The 15,804-nt window shown below is 38.7% G+C and overlaps 1 protein-coding gene and 1 long non-coding RNA gene across 2 annotated transcripts; one reads left to right on the plus strand and one right to left on the minus strand.

Moving 5' to 3' along the window:
- Positions 1–5,738: 5,738 nt before the first annotated feature.
- On the minus strand, positions 5,739–10,761 carry LOC109053699 (mRNA decay activator protein ZFP36L1-like). The gene is made up of 2 exons (XM_019071017.2): positions 10,589–10,761; positions 5,739–9,276 (listed from the first exon to the last, which is right to left on the minus strand). Exons 1-2 carry the CDS (start codon positions 10,751–10,753, stop codon positions 8,212–8,214), a joined length of 1,230 nt encoding a protein of 409 aa, XP_018926562.1. The 5' UTR covers positions 10,754–10,761; the 3' UTR covers positions 5,739–8,211.
- A 61-nt stretch (positions 10,762–10,822) lies between these two features.
- Positions 10,823–14,861, plus strand: LOC109101365. The gene is made up of 3 exons (XR_002019730.2): positions 10,823–12,279; positions 12,752–12,854; positions 12,994–14,861. It is a non-coding gene; the product is annotated as an uncharacterized LOC109101365 (long non-coding RNA).
- The last annotated feature ends 943 nt before the right edge of the window (positions 14,862–15,804 follow it).

The raw sequence follows: 15,804 nt of genomic DNA on the forward strand, positions 1-15,804 counted from the left end.
TGGGAACATCATTTTAAAATGTTTCCATTCCAGTTTTCTTGTTTTGATTAGAACATTATTTTAAGGTTACTAAAAAGTTACAAGTAGTACAAATAATATCGTCAGGACATTTTGAGAATGTTGATCCCAGAATGTTTTCTCTAAGTGCTATGATAATAAATATCAAATATCAAATATATAATAAAGTTATAAGAGCATGACAACCAGATGAGAGAAGAGAACGGACGTAAGCACACACACACACACACACACACACACACACAGACAGACAAACAGGTGGTGGATCATTTAAGCAGTGATTTACAGAGCACTCTGACTTTCATTGTGCCACTCTTCCTCTAACCTCCTTGGTCTCCTCTCTCCAAAGCTCCTAAAAACAGCCTGATCTCCTCTGTTAAACAATAGAGCACATCATCCTCGCCCTGTTTGCCGCCACAGGAGCGTGACAGTACATGTGTACCCGTACAGCTGTGAGCGACCATTTGAGTTAAATTCATTTGAGCGAACATGGGTGTTCACTAACAAAACACACACACTTTTCCATCAAACAGTGGGTTGTAGGGTGGTCTTTAGTGTGACGTTTTTAAATTGAATCCTGTATGTAAAACTATACACAGCAGAAGCAAGTTCCTGTTTAGTCTGTGAAAACTAAGTAAACAGATAAAAGAATATATTCAATCACATTTCGCTTGCTCACTGATTTTGTCCATCCCAGATCTCATTTACGGTCAAAAATATCAGTGTGTCTCATTTGTGTGTGCTCAGATGGTCAAAATATGTGAATTTCCACCAGAAGTTGTGGGTGCTAAAACCCTATCATCTGAAGATGTTAATCTAGCAACTGGTTCCTCAACTGCTTCCGTGGCATGCATTGAAAGAAGGTTATGAAGTGGTTTAAAAATATAAAAATAATTTTCTGTGGTTGCCCAGACTATATTTTTGAAGCATGACCTTTATTAGAGTTTCCACATCCCTTCAGTGTGACATTTCTGAGTACCATCATCTTACACACAGGGTACACTATCTGTATTGCAAGGCTTACTTTGTATTGCCTTGTGTTGAAAGGATTTTATGGCTGGTTGTACATGTGTTTATGTCAAGGTGTGAATGTTTGTATTCGTGCACTTTGTCTGAGCAAGTGAGCATGCCCTGAGGAAAGGGCTATGGAAGGAACAGGCCTGACTGGTTTCGTTTAGGCCTAATCTTGATGGAACAATGCCTGTGAGAATCTGTTTGGAGATGTACTAATGCAATCTCAGGTTAGGTTTTTTTTTTCTTTTTCTAATGGTAGGTTCCAAATTGTAAAGGAGCAATTTTTTTTTTTTACCTCAGACGCTGTGTTTGTGTTGTTTCGGTCTAGATATGCTTTCTCACATGTCACCTGTCAGTATCTTGTCAGCTGAAGTTGTGAACGTGAGAATCCTAAAAATTTAAATCACCTCTGCAAACCACAAACTGAACATCTCAATATTATCTGATCCCATATCAGTCATTCACAAATCTCTAATCAAAATCTGTTTCCTTTTTGATTTTCTTGCAAACATTTTTTACAATGCTCTTAGCAGACAGATGACTCATTTGAACCAGTCATAAGATAAAGCTGCTATCAGTTCTTCGTTTGTCTGTCTGTTACAACAATGTTATCGTGGATTATTTTGAGAAAGCTGGTTATCGGAACATGTCATTTCTTAGTGCTTACTCAAGTCCCGCCGTGGATAAGATCTACATGGGGCGTGTTTGAGTGTGTGAACGGAGCTAAGGCAATATTCCCCTTTAGGCATTTACTTAAGGTTCATCCAGAAGATAAGCAGATCATTGGTCTCTCGTACTCTTGTCTGACATGTTGGAGCCTGAATGTGTGTTGAATGGTTTCATTGCCCTCAAGAGACAGATAGCAGCCTGAAACATAGCTTGCTTATAAATGCTGGTGAAATATTTCCTAAATGGTTTGACAAAAAAAAGTCCAAATTATTGTCTGGAATCTTTGACTTGTATGAAATTTAAATGACTCCTTAAATGATTCTTTTGTATTTCATTTGCACAGGTAATGCTGGAATGCTGTGTTGGAGCCAGACTGAGTTTGAAACTCTTGTTGGATCATGACACTTTGGTAATATTCAGTTACAGTTCTGGAATGTCACGAGTGTCTCAGTGTGCTATGTCGTTGTCACTTTCACCAACACATTCTCACACAAACAGGCCAAGTTTCCAACCACCCACCATCTAGAGTTTGCCCTTTATGACCACATCGACCTGTTTCTTTCCCACCTTATGGTATATTCTGATTTAATGGAGGTCAGAGAAGCTGTGTGATCATGTGATGTCCACTGTCCAATAGTTTTCACCACTCATTCGGATCTCATCCCCAATTGGTTTTTGTCACTCATGTTGTCTCACATCAAGAACACCAACTAAAGTCGAAATATTTCAGACTGTTTTTCAATTTCGGTCATTACGGATCTAATATCTGCATCCAGTTTTAATCTAGTTGCAAGAACGTTGTTTTTAATATCAGCAAAGACAATGACTGAATGTGTGGGTTCTCAGAGTTAGAAAAACAATCAAGGCCTGGTTTTGCTTGACAATAATTGGTTAATTTAGATCTAAACTGGTTTGAGAACTTGTGAGGTAGGAAGGAAGTGAAGAAAAGGTGGTTTGGAGCTTCAGAGACATTGTGCGTCAGTACTCTCACACTCGTAAAATGTCAAAAGCAACGTCAAACAGTTTGAGAAACAGATTGAGAAATCTACCTTTTTTGGTCATAACTTCACATATCAGACTCAGCATTTGCCCTCTAGCATCACATCAGCTGTCTTTTTACTCCTGCAGTGAAAGCTGCAGTATTTTCATAGCAGAAAGTGCAGTTTCTCTGTTGCCTTAATCTCATCCAGAAGCTTCCAAAGCCCTACTCTAAGGTCCAATGCAAACAGTAAACACGGTACAGATTAGAGATGTGACAGGGTTAAGTAGCTCAGTTTCAGCTTTCTAACTCTGTCTCCTCTATGCTTCATTGTGCTGTTTCAGCAGCCAGAGAAATGCTGCAAATAGAATCCAGTGGCTGGGTGCAGTCACAAGTCACAACCACACTTTCCTTTGCACCTGGTTCCACTACCAGCTCACCTTCATACTGAAACTTTTCCAAACCGCAGATCTTTTCTATTTAAAATCTTTTTCTGTCATACTCTTCTGCTCTTCGTGTAGGTAAAGGGTTGCTCTGCAGAGGTAAAAAGCAACCATGTGATGTACTAAGGAAACAGCCAGGGGGCCAAGATTAATATTCATGACCAGAAGATTTTATAACTGCACATCTCTAGAATAAGTGTTCATGGGAGAAGTTCTCAACCAGCTTGTAGTCGAATGCCTCAGTTATATGTGGACCTTTCGGTCATAATAACCGGGCTGAGATGGGACAAGCTGCTCAACACAATACATAAACTAAATGTGTACAGTTTAAAGAAAATGGGAAGTGGGGTTTTGGGGTGAGTTTAAACATTATATCATGATTCTAGAGGTTTGCTTGAAGTTGCCAGGGTGCTCTGAGTAGTTTTAGCACATTGCTATGATATTCACTGTTTTAAGGTGTTTTTGTTGTAACCTGAAACCAGTTAGATGCCTTCAGGGCCATGAAAAACTTGTCTATGACACAACCAACTTGTTATTTTATTTTTGTTAGTTTTACAATAACATTATTGATGAGCAAATTTAGGCATATGTTTCCTCATTGTTTTGGTGAAATATCTCAGTGGAATAATGAACAGTAGGTCAGCAAGTAAAACTATTCACATGGAACTCCTTACTTCACAGAAATCAAGTTACTCTTCAATCTGAAGTTATCACTGTCCCTGGCCTTCCACTTGCTCTACATATACACACACACGCACATGTACACAAACACATGCTCATCTGTGGCTAGTGATACAGAAAAGGGCAGAATTGGCACATTTTTGTCTGTTTGCACTGCTCAAACATCAAGAAATCCATTCCAGGACTTCCTGAGAGACGCATTACAAAGCCTGGTAGTGTTTCTCAACACAGATACACAGACGCAGGTTGAACGGCAACAGTTTTCTACAGAAGCCACACATGAAGTTTTCCGAGCCGTACCCTCTTTCTCTCTCTCTCCAGCCGCACTGCAAGCGAAAAAGAGACCTGCTTCCTGTTTATGATGAGAACACATAGAGTACCTATATGTTTACAGGCACATTTTACAAGTGTTGCAGGATGTGGCCTCGCTCACGAGGGTGGAGAGTGCAGTGGGGGAAAGATGAGGAGGTTATATAGGTACACCTGACAGAAAATACCAAGCAACTGGTGCAAGTCTTTCCATCACCTGCACAATGGAAATAGCAAAAAGGAACATATTTGAGTGTTGTTTTGTTTACTCTGTAGACTTTGGTGCCAACAAGTTGAACATATATTGAGCTCTGCCTTACTGGTAGAAATGATTAGTATTTATACTCTACAAGGCTCCAGAAAGTATTTGGACACATAAGACACACTTACACAAGATAAGAAAGTAACCAAGTGCATTAAAACGCTGTGGCATTTATAAACAAATTATGCTATTTTTAAAAGATGAAACCAGTTCATACAGGTGTTCTAGCAAAATAACCACACATGTAGTTCATTATGCGGTTTGACAGTCAGATAATGTACAAATACTGTGTCAAAAAGATTTGGACAGTATATCCATTATGATTTTTTTATTATTTAAAACCTCACAAATGTATTTTTGTGGATTTTTTTTTTTTTTTTTGAGAACTTGTCTACAAGTTCAATGCCATGTGGTTTGTTATAATGCAATAGAATTCATTTAATTTTTACTTCATTTCTGCCAACTTAAGTGTTGAAATATGTTTGATTATAATAGGTTATATTTAGAGTGATTGTTGAAAAGTGTTGAAATGCTATCAGTTTTACTTTATAGAAGCTCAAACACCTCAGAAATCCTGAAAAAGAAAAGTTTAGGATCACTTCAGATAAAGAAATAATAGACTAGCGATTGTGAGATCTAATGTCACGTCCAATTTTTGTGTTTGAAGGGGGTTTTTCAGTTAACAATCTGTTTGAGGACAAAGTTACATAACGGCCAGACTCTAACAGTTGCCCTGATGTAACGTGTCATGCTTTGACTTCTGAGATCTTTCCTCCTCTAACCTAATTCATCACCATTTCAGCAGAACCCAGAGAAGCAGATTTCCCATTAGGAACTGTGTAATCAGAGAGACCCATGGAGTTTGACCACATTCAGGTCAGTACCCCATCAATTCTTCTCTAGACTACCAATGACTACATTCCTAGGAACTCCCTCATAACAGTCCACCATGGGTCAAAATGTTTGATAATATGCAGCACATTTTTTTTCTTCCTATAATCACAGATGCCAGATCCACAGAGATGAGTAAAAAACCATAATGATGCAGAATTGGGGTTCTGTGAAAATTGCTGTCCTAACCAAATATGAAGTTTGTGTTCTCTCGTCCTCAGTGGTCAGTCGCAAGTATAATTCAGTCAAACCATTCTCAAGACATTTAAGTAGCATGTGCACCCAAAACCATCTTCCCTACCGTAGTGTAATGTACTGTATACACACACACCCACCACTACGGTTATTGAACTTTCAGTTTTAATCACATTGGACAGCAGGACGTGTATTTTTTTCCTTGCTTCAAGTCATCATTCTCCTTGCATCCACCACAAGATGAATACTGCTTAAAAAAAAACGATACTCCAGATCATTTATTTTCTGAAAAATATGGGTTTTTATTGGTTTTAACTGCAATCAGTCATTACAAAAGAGAGATCAATCTTATATAAACTCATAAAAATTACTGTAGTGAACAACAATAGCTGTTTATATGAAAACAAAATACATTCAACTCTTCAGATACTTTCTTTGTGTCTATACTGTTAACCAACTTGGACAATCATTGCTTAAACCACTGAGGATACAAGCAGTAAGTCATTAAAAAAAAGCATCCCGGCTTTATTTAAGGCAAAGAATGCTTGCTCTTGGAATGTGTAAAAGAGGCACTTTACATATAGGCCAAAAGCTCCAAATGTCCAAAGACAACAGAACTTCAACTCATTAGGTCACAATTATTGCCTGCCTTTCATCATGTCCACCACCATAAACCAAATAAACTGTTTTAACACTGGAGGTTTATTACATCATTAAACCTTTATGAACATAAAAAAAAAAAAAAAAAAAAAAAAAAAAAAACACTTCATGGTGGTATTTAAAATGTGTTGCATGCGTTTTAAGGCCACTAAACTTTTGTATCTTAGATCAACTTGTTTAAAAAAAAAAAAAAAAAAATTATTTGTTCCATAGATCAAATCTATCATCAGGCTCAGGCATTCAGTAAACTGGATTGGTAATCCAAGTTTGTTTTTCACAATAAAAATTCACCGTTTGAAAAGCAAGATTTTTCACTGCCACATAAATTGCTACAAGTGGGGCCTAAGCTCACCTAAAAATAAAAATACCTTAAATTGTGGGATAACTTCTGACACTCCTGTGAGTCAAGGAATTGTTGTATGGTAGTTGATTTTGTAGTTGGTACTGATTTTGCAGTCAATTATTCGAGAAAAGGGAATGACAATAAATCTACAATAAATAAATCAAAATGCAGAGGATTTTTTTGTTTTTGCTTTTTTGCTTTAAATTAAGTTTCATTTAAGTGTAGTTGCCAACAAAAGTCATTGTAGTACAATATATTAAACTGTGAAAAAAGAAAGCGGACAAGTCTTCACAATCTTAAGATTAATACAGAAGATCATAATTTAACATAAAAGAAAATATATTCTATCGTTTCATTATCAAGATAAATACAAACAAAATTAACAAAAAATGCATATGATCACCAATAAATATGTTTTGATAAGTTAAATAAGCAGTGACAAGCAAACCCTTCTGTTCTGAAAGGTTTTCAAACAATAACAATAATATAACCATAATAATAATAATAATAATAATAATAATAATAAACAATAACCATAATAAAAAATAAAAATAAAAACCAAGAGGTGGAAAGATGATGAAATTACAAAGTGCTCCTCTGAGCAGAATCTACACGGTGGGGTTGGGGGGGGGTGCTTGCATGAAGAACTATAGTGAAGCTGGAGGAGGTTGAACTGCACCTTGGGAATGATGGAATTCTCCCTCTGTTTGCGGATTTGCCCGAGAGAAGGTGGCGTTTTGAGGTGGGACAGAAGAAAGAGTTTGTCTCAAGGTTTAATAACAAGATTCCCTTCCCAACAAACTTTAAGTAACCAGCAACTAATGGGGAAAAGGGGCACTAACAGCAACAACAACAACAAAAAGGAAACGGTTAAGGAATTGTTCATTTTCGAGTGGAGACATCCCATCTCAGGGGTTTGTGCTGGCTGTAGGCGAGACACGGAACAGACAGCACCTGACTGAACATTTGAATGTGCCTGAAATATTCCAGAGCTCCATTCTCATTCAACCCTTATGAGAGAAGTCCTTCCTGCAGACTGGTGTAATCTGCAATTTCAAGGGAGGGAGAGCACACACTCAAAACAAGAGCTACATAATCAGGCCACGAGGAACGAAAAAAAAAAAAGGAAAGATAAAAGAAACTGTGGTCCATTGACCCCAACACTTAACCCCAGGCACTTGTCTTTTTTTTTCTTTTCATATTCTTTTCCTCTTTTTGCTTTAAGCTGGTCTACAAAGACAGTTGTGAAAGGTCCAAGCATGACACTTGTGAGCTTTAGTTAGTTATGAAAGTGTGTCCTTGAGAAGAGTGGTAATTTGTGAGGGGGATGGGCACAGATCTCTCCCATAACCGTGCCACTGGCTCCGCTACACTTGACTGCAGCTGTGGCACCTGGCACAACGGTCTCATACCTCTCACGATTAGCATTTTGCTAATCCACTTCCTACTCTGCGTGTTTGGCACAGTCACACCAAGAACATAGCAGGGGCTCTGCAAGACGAGGCCCGGAAAACAGAAGAGCCTTGAGGCCGGGAGAGTTTTAGCTTGTTCTGGTTAAAAAGAGTATTCAAAAAGAGAAAGATCCCTTAATTCACTGCATCGGTTTCAGAGCGGAGGTGATACAAGGAGGGAAGTGTACGGCTTCTAGGGTGCCAGAGAAATGGTGAGAGGTGCTAGCATCTCATCCTCTCTGCACAAGACTGCTGCATGCAGTGGAAAAGGGGGATGGGGTCTGGCTCAATGTGCTTTAGTCATCAGAGATGGAAAGCCTGCTGAAGATGGGCAGTCGGCGGGTGGTGTCAAGGATGGGAGACTCGGAGCCGCTCAGACTTCCGCTCGAGCTGCTCTGGTAGCCCTCTTGGTCAGAAAGTGAGTCTGGCTGACTGGATGGAGACTCATAGAGTTGGGGAGACTCTGACATGGCCCTGAAGTAGTAAGGGGTTGTCGGGGAAGGTGGCGCCTGGGTGCAAGGGTCGGAGCAGGATAAAGGTGCGTTGCCCTGGCTGGGACTGAAGAAGTTGGCCAGCTCCTGGCTGGAATACGTAAAGGGGTTGCTGCTAGGCCACTCAGGCAGATCGTCTGGGGAAAATATAGGTGGAGGGGTGACGGAGGTGGGGCTGTTCCTCAAGCCTTCAGAGCTGGGGAACCCCGCAAAGCTGTAGCTGTGTTGCAGCCGTGGCCTCTCCATCTTATTGGAGGACGAAAGGGGGGACGGGGTTGGTGGAGGTCCACGGCGCTCTTCCGCATTGTGGATGAAGTGGCAGCGTGGGCCATAGGGGCAGAAGCCGATGGTGTGGAATGTGCGGCACAGCTCGGTCTTGTACTTAGGATGGCGGCTTAGGCTGCGCAACTCATGAATGCCATGGGCAAACTGGCACTTGTCACCGTACTTGCAGGTGCCATTCTCCTCGAATGGCCTGCATAACTCTGTCTTGTAACGGCTTGAGTTGACCTGGCTGTTGGGGCCTCCAGGGCCCAAACACTTCTGTAGCAGGCGATCCCCTGTCTCCGAGAACGAGCGGTCTCGAAGTCGGTTCTCTTTGTTGCTGCTACCGGTGGTTCCCATCCCTGAGCCGAGCAGGGATGGATCTGCGTTAGCAATGTTCAAGAACTGGTTTTGGTTGAGTTTGTTGCTAGCCGAAGTGACGGAATGCCGGCGCTGGTAAACCCCAATAGTTGAGGGTGTCCCCACAGCCTTCCTGTCCAGCAGGCACCCAGTGGGGTTGGAGATGGGCAGACTTGGCCCCGTGCAAGGGACAGAGTCAGGGTGTGGAGTACTGAGGATGTTATTATTGAAGTTCAGCATTTTGTTCTACAAAAGAAAAGACAAAAAAAGAACAATGATGACACTGAATTCAGTTGTTGAAAGCCACAAAGTGGTTGGCACGTCTTAACTGTTTTGCACTGGCTTCATCTTAAACCCATGAGTAATACAGGCCATAACAACTGTTAGTTTGGCTTGATGCCCACCAATGGAACGCTTGACTGCTTTAGAAAAGCAAAGACTGCGTGTGTCTGATACGAGTAATATCCTAACTCGTACTGTATCAGATGTGAGACTATGTCTGCCTGCAAACCTGTGGACATTGATGACCACGTCTGACAACATTAACAAGTTCAGAATCAGCATTATCAAACTAGATCATGCTGCTTAAAGTTTTTCATAAGGAAAAAGATCTCTGTACTACACAGAATAAAGCTATATAACTAAAAACAGACAATTTATTCTTAAACAGCTGGATGGTGATATATACTCAATATTATCCACACAGCACATTAACTCCACGGACAAATTATGTCTGACAACAGTTATGGGTTAATGACTCATATCTAAGAACCAGCCTGACTTACTGGTTTTCTAAGTCACTCCTCTCAGTCAGTTTAATTCAATAAAATCACGGGACAGCCCTGACAGATTCATACACCATTCAAGTTTACACCCAGACAGGTCAATCAAAAAAAGTATTTTGTTAAGTTTGCTATATCTGAAACCGGTTGCTCCAAACTTCAGTTTATAAAGTTCAAAAGGAAGCATGACACATACATGGGTAGTTGATACGAAATACTTGTGGGAAGTTGACGTGCACTGAGGTGTGATATGCCATGTCTAAATATATTGACAATTGTTATGCATGCATTCTTTTTAATTAAAATGAACTTAGTGTAATGAAAATGTGTACTTTTAATTAAAATCATTATTTTGAAGGAATGACTGGAGAGTGATTAAGATTGTGATTAAATTCAAATTAATTGCAAGCAGCCTGAGGATCCAAGATATACACTTTCACTTCATATAACTTTTAACTTAAAATCTTGATATAAAAAAAATGTCCATAAACATATTATGCATCAACTACCGACATACGTTGTGAAATCAAAGCCATGGATTCTCCAGAACAAGCCAAGCAGGGAACTTTACTGGCTGCAAGCTTCTAGGACTACTTTATTGCTACATTAGAACTTTAAAGATGACTCGAGAGTGGTAAAAGCAGTTATTGTTGTTTGGTGTTACTTAATACAACTAAACAAAAACAAAAAAAAATCGTCCATTCAAATCTAGAAGGAAAGTATAATAGTCCACATTCCACAACACAAACAGATCGAGCAAAAACTTTTTTCCTTACCTTGTTGTTGATCACTTCGCTAAAGTCGAAGAAAGGCGACACCACGGCTGTGGTCATCTTCCAATCGAGGATAAATAAAACACGGCGAGAAGAATCGGATACTTTAAACCGTAACAAGTTAGGTTCTGGTTGTGCTGCCCTATAAGAAATCCCCCCGGTCTGCATTTCTTTTTAAGCAGAATGCAGGAGGGGCCACGAGACGTCGCTTCATATGGGCGTTTCTCTCGCTCTTTTTTTCAAGTTTCGAAGTTTTGACTTCTCTCTTGCTCAGAAGTGCAAAGCAGTATAAAAGTTTACTAGAGCTCTCGTGACTCGTGCACGCTCATAAGCAAATCAGCGACCTTTTGATCAGTCGTTTGTCTCGGAGACTGAAACCTTATTGTTAGACATGTTTATTTTACGTAGAGCTTTAACTCAGTAACAAAAAACGCTCAGTGTTTATTTTTCTACTTGATATAGCTTAATATGCAAATTTTTGCTGCGAATTATTTCGGAAATCAACAACTTAACACTTAAATTAGCCTTAATGTAAAATGAATGGGAAGTAGAGTGTTGGACTGTTGTATACTGAGTGTTCGTTAACTTTATGTAATACCCTTTACCAACACCCTTATTTCAATGTAAGCATTTTAATTGTTGTTTCATCTGAACAGTGTTAGAAGGTGTTTATTTTTCTGTAAATTTTACAGATCCACAAATCCTTACATGTTATTTTGTTGCATCAGGGTGGTGGTATGTTAGTTCTACACAAAGACTATTTTTTACTTAAACATGTATTAATCTATATTCTTTATAATAAATGAAACAGTGATAAAAAGCCCCTACAACTTCAAATGCACACTACTCAGGACCCCCTCCCACAGCCCACCCCAACAATCCATGACAGGGCAAGAACTGCTCTCTCTCGTCTACACTGAGTCATTCTGTATTTGTGTTACAGCTGAGGAAGAACAGCACCACTCTGGACAAAAGTTTTTCAGAAATGTTGGAGGAGGGAGCAGATTTACTGGGTATATTTGCTACAGCGCTACATTGCTCTGGGCTGTGTGGGGCGGAGGAGACCAGGGAGGAGAGGACGGGGTCATAACACCCCCCTCCTCTCCACCTCCTCTCAGCCAGAGGTGGAAGTTTTTATAAAAGCCTTTTTTTTTCTCTCCACACTTTAATAGTGCTTTTAACATGAGCAATGTTGGTGAGATGTGAGGAACTTACATACTCTATGCTGAGATTATTAATTCAGTTTATATTCAGTATGATAAAAGCATGCAAGGAGGAGTTTAACAAGTTCTGTGGTACAGAGCAATCTACCCCCAGGGTGTAAGAGAGACAAAACTGAAGGTTGACAGAACAGTAGAGATTACATTTCAAAGTGTTTCCAACTCTCAATACTTTGAAGATATGGATTATACCCTAAGAGTCACGATAAGACTTATACAAAGCCAAAAGTACATTTTATCTCAAGTTATTATGTTGCAATTGATTATTCAAACGTATTATTTGTTTGTCACAGATCATGCAAATGAATGGTAATGGCTGTGTGCGTTCAGAGTGTTTGCGCAGGGTGGCCTGTAGAGGGAGTACTTCATTTTAATCCGTGTTTGACAGGGTCCACTACATTTCTTTCCTTGGCTCTCCTGTTGTTTGTTGAACAGTGAGAGGGAGCAGGAGAGAGTTTGAAATGGTAATAAGAGGTAAGGAATGATTTATATCTTACAGGATTACTTTACAGTCTAATCTCTAAGTATGTAGGGGGAACTTGTGAGATTCCAAAAGTCAGTTATGTGCTGTGGGAACCGCCCTACTGGTACAACTTAGCTGATTTCTGGACAGTCAGTTCTAGTTTTTTTATTTTGACATCCACAGCTGACAGACTTATTATCCCTCAGACGAATATATTTTTCTTTCATTCGAGATCTGTTTATTTGCCTTTTACTGTAGCTCAGAATTTAAGATTCTGGTGTCCATCCCCCTTTTTTTGCTCTCTCTTGTACTCAAGGCGAGTGTTTTAAAGGCTAAGCACAATTGAAATGAGGAAAAAAAATAATTGTCCATAAAAGCTTGGCCACAGAATCGTAAGTGGTACACCACTTGATCTCTCTAGTCATGTTGTTCCCATGCAACTCCTCTACAAAGTAGCTGTTGCCCCCTCTTCTTTTTATACAGGGCTCCAGCTGTGCAATGAGTTTCTTCAAGTGTCAAGACTGACGATTAGGGTTGAAAGTGACGCTGAAATGATGCCTGCTTTTTGACTCGAAAATATAAACAAGTGAAGTTTATGGCTTTCTCTTTGACCCCTACAATATGGAATAGCAATAGTCCTCTGGCTTAAAGATTATGAGATTAGCTTTTAGCTGTTATGCTGTTGTTTACAATTTGTTTACTCCTCCTTTCCGCTCTTTTTGCAGAGTTGGAGCAAAGAACTGAAGAAGCTGGAAACAGGATACTGGCACAAAGATAAATGTACTGTAGTTGGGAAGAGAAGTTGTTGGGGAAGAGTGTCAGGGTTTGAAGGCTGGAAATAGTGAAGTGATGAAAATATGATTATTGAAATAGAATTTCCTATCTTGAGATTAGCATGTGAAATGTCAGGGGTCATTTTCCTGTCTGACCAGGTTTCTTGTCCTGTTGATCATGAGGAAGGGTGGACTCCCCAATCTGAGTCATTCTTACTGAACAGGCATCATCACTGTAAAAATCATAATTTAACCGACGCCTGTGCCCGAAAGTAACATTTATGATTATTGAAGATTATTTTTAGACACAATTATGGGAATACATTTTCAAATGTACTGTTTTACAAGAAAGGCAGAAAATAGTAAAGCACTTTTTTTTTTTCAAATGCACGATAGACAGTCTAATAAATCTGTTAAGCATTGTATGTGCTTAAATTTATTAGACCACCTGCTATAATAACAGAATACACAAATATTTTAGGAATCTGTCAAAAACTTGTTTAAAACTAAAATTTGTATTGTAATTTATTAGGCAAATAACAAACTGAAATAGTCTTTAATCACACATAATAACCCAAAAAACTTAATATTTTGTATGGCCTCCTTTGGCCTTGATAACAGCTTGCATTGCTTTTTTGTACTTTTTCACAGTCTCCGTTGTTATTGACTGTAATTGGGCATATGATTTCTATTATTATTATTATTATTAATAATAATGAAGTGCATTACTATTTTTTTTTTACTTTCTTGTATAACAGTAAATTTTAACATTCATGAATAACAACAATTCTATTTTAGCATTAGAAACAATACTGTGACTTAAGAACTTACACATACTGGTGGATTAATCATTAAAGAAACATTAAAAATTATTTTGGTAATTTCCAATACTGTTAGTTTAGGGCAGCTGTGGCACAAACCTTACATTGGGTGGTGGTAGTCTAATGTTATTGTTATATATATATATATATATATATATATATAGAGAGAGAGAGAGAGAGAGAGAGAGAGAGAGAGAGAGAGAGAGAGAGTAAATACACAATAATATAATTGTAAATAACACACATTTAGTAAATAATACATTTTACATTATACACATACATACACACATATTTTTATCACTTCTGGTACCATTAGTGCACTTCTAACCCTGAACTCCATTGCACTGAAAACCTGTTGATAGTATGATGTTCATTCTCAAGAATGAGAGCCAACTCTGAAAATGTAAAAATTTCATTGACCCCTACGCATTCCGAAAAAACAAAAAAGCCCAGGTTGTAATCGGATTCCCCCAGTCGAGGTGTTCTGTAGACCTGACCTCCGAACAGGTGTCATGGTCATGCTGAGGACAGTGCTGAAATGAGATATTAGCGAGCCCTTCACTCAACGTGGTCAAAATCAATGATCGTTGTAAGCAGCGGCCAGCACAGGAACAGTGGAGGCCATTCTCTGTGTGAGAACTGCCCTCCGTCCATCTGTCTCCATTCTGGAGCCGACCCCCTCTGCACAGAACCTCTCCTGTGTGGTCACAACTGGACTAGAGTTACACGGCCCATGTGTCCAGTGCAAGGCCAGACAACAAACAAGGCCGAAAGTGAAACCACTCTTTCCTGCCTCACACAAGCAATTGCTCCACACAGGAAAAGTACTGTTTTTGCTTCTACATACATTCTTGAGCAAAATCTTGGACACAAATGGGAAGCAAACTGGAAATATATATATTTTTTTCATGTTATATATGCATTGTTTCGTGTTCTGGTTTCTCTGAAACACAGCATGTGGTTTTGTGTAATGTGTAATAAAGTTACATACATTTTTGATTTGTTTGTTCCAGTGTAATGCTATCACCGTAAGAAATGCATGATCATAAACAGCAGAAAAACCTAGATTTTTTTTAGGCTGTGGTTAGGGGGTTGCTAGGGTGTTTTGATTAATTACTAGCTGGTTGCTTACTAGTCAAAATAGCAGAACCCAATGGTCTGTGATATTTTGTGTCTAGGTATGGTTAAGTTTTTTATTTATTTATGTTTGTTTGTTTGTAACATCTGATATTTATACTAATACAAATGTAAGTTATATATATATATATATATATATATATATATATATATATATATATATATATATATATATATATATATATATATATATATATTATGAAGATGAAGATGAAAATGTCTCTTGAAAATCATAATGAACACTGCCCTCAATATTACTCTATAGGATTTTTCATTCACTTCTGTTATTGTCCAACAGACAAAAAGCTTTAGAAAAGTAATAGCTTTCATCTCCACAAGATAAGAGGTGTATCTCTCCTCTCACAGATGTGAGGTGTCATTAATGTTTATGGCACAAATTAGCATCAAAGATTACTACTTAAAAAAACATGAATCCCAAACCTTATCCCTAACTTAATTTGCATAGAAATTAGGCTGACTATTTCTATGTGATAATCTAAATCTTTGATGACTCATTTACATGGGAGAAATAACCCTACGGAAAAACATGTCTCATGATTACATTATAGATTATGTCATTGCATGTTGTCATTGTGCAGAGGGAACAGAGCATTTACACAGAAGAAGCAAGGGTGGGAACAACTGGATTAGCTCAAGTGGTCATATGTAGGTTTGTCTTTTTTAATATAAGTAGTTCTGACATTTAGAGACTATTTTGGTCAGATGTAGTTATTTATCTCCTTTAGGATCATGACAAAAATGTGAAGTGTGCGCTAAACTGGAGCTGAGATGCACTGTGTGACGT

Source organism: Cyprinus carpio, chromosome A17 (assembly GCF_018340385.1).
Source record: "Cyprinus carpio isolate SPL01 chromosome A17, ASM1834038v1, whole genome shotgun sequence".
Lineage (NCBI taxonomy): Eukaryota > Metazoa > Chordata > Actinopteri > Cypriniformes > Cyprinidae > Cyprinus > Cyprinus carpio.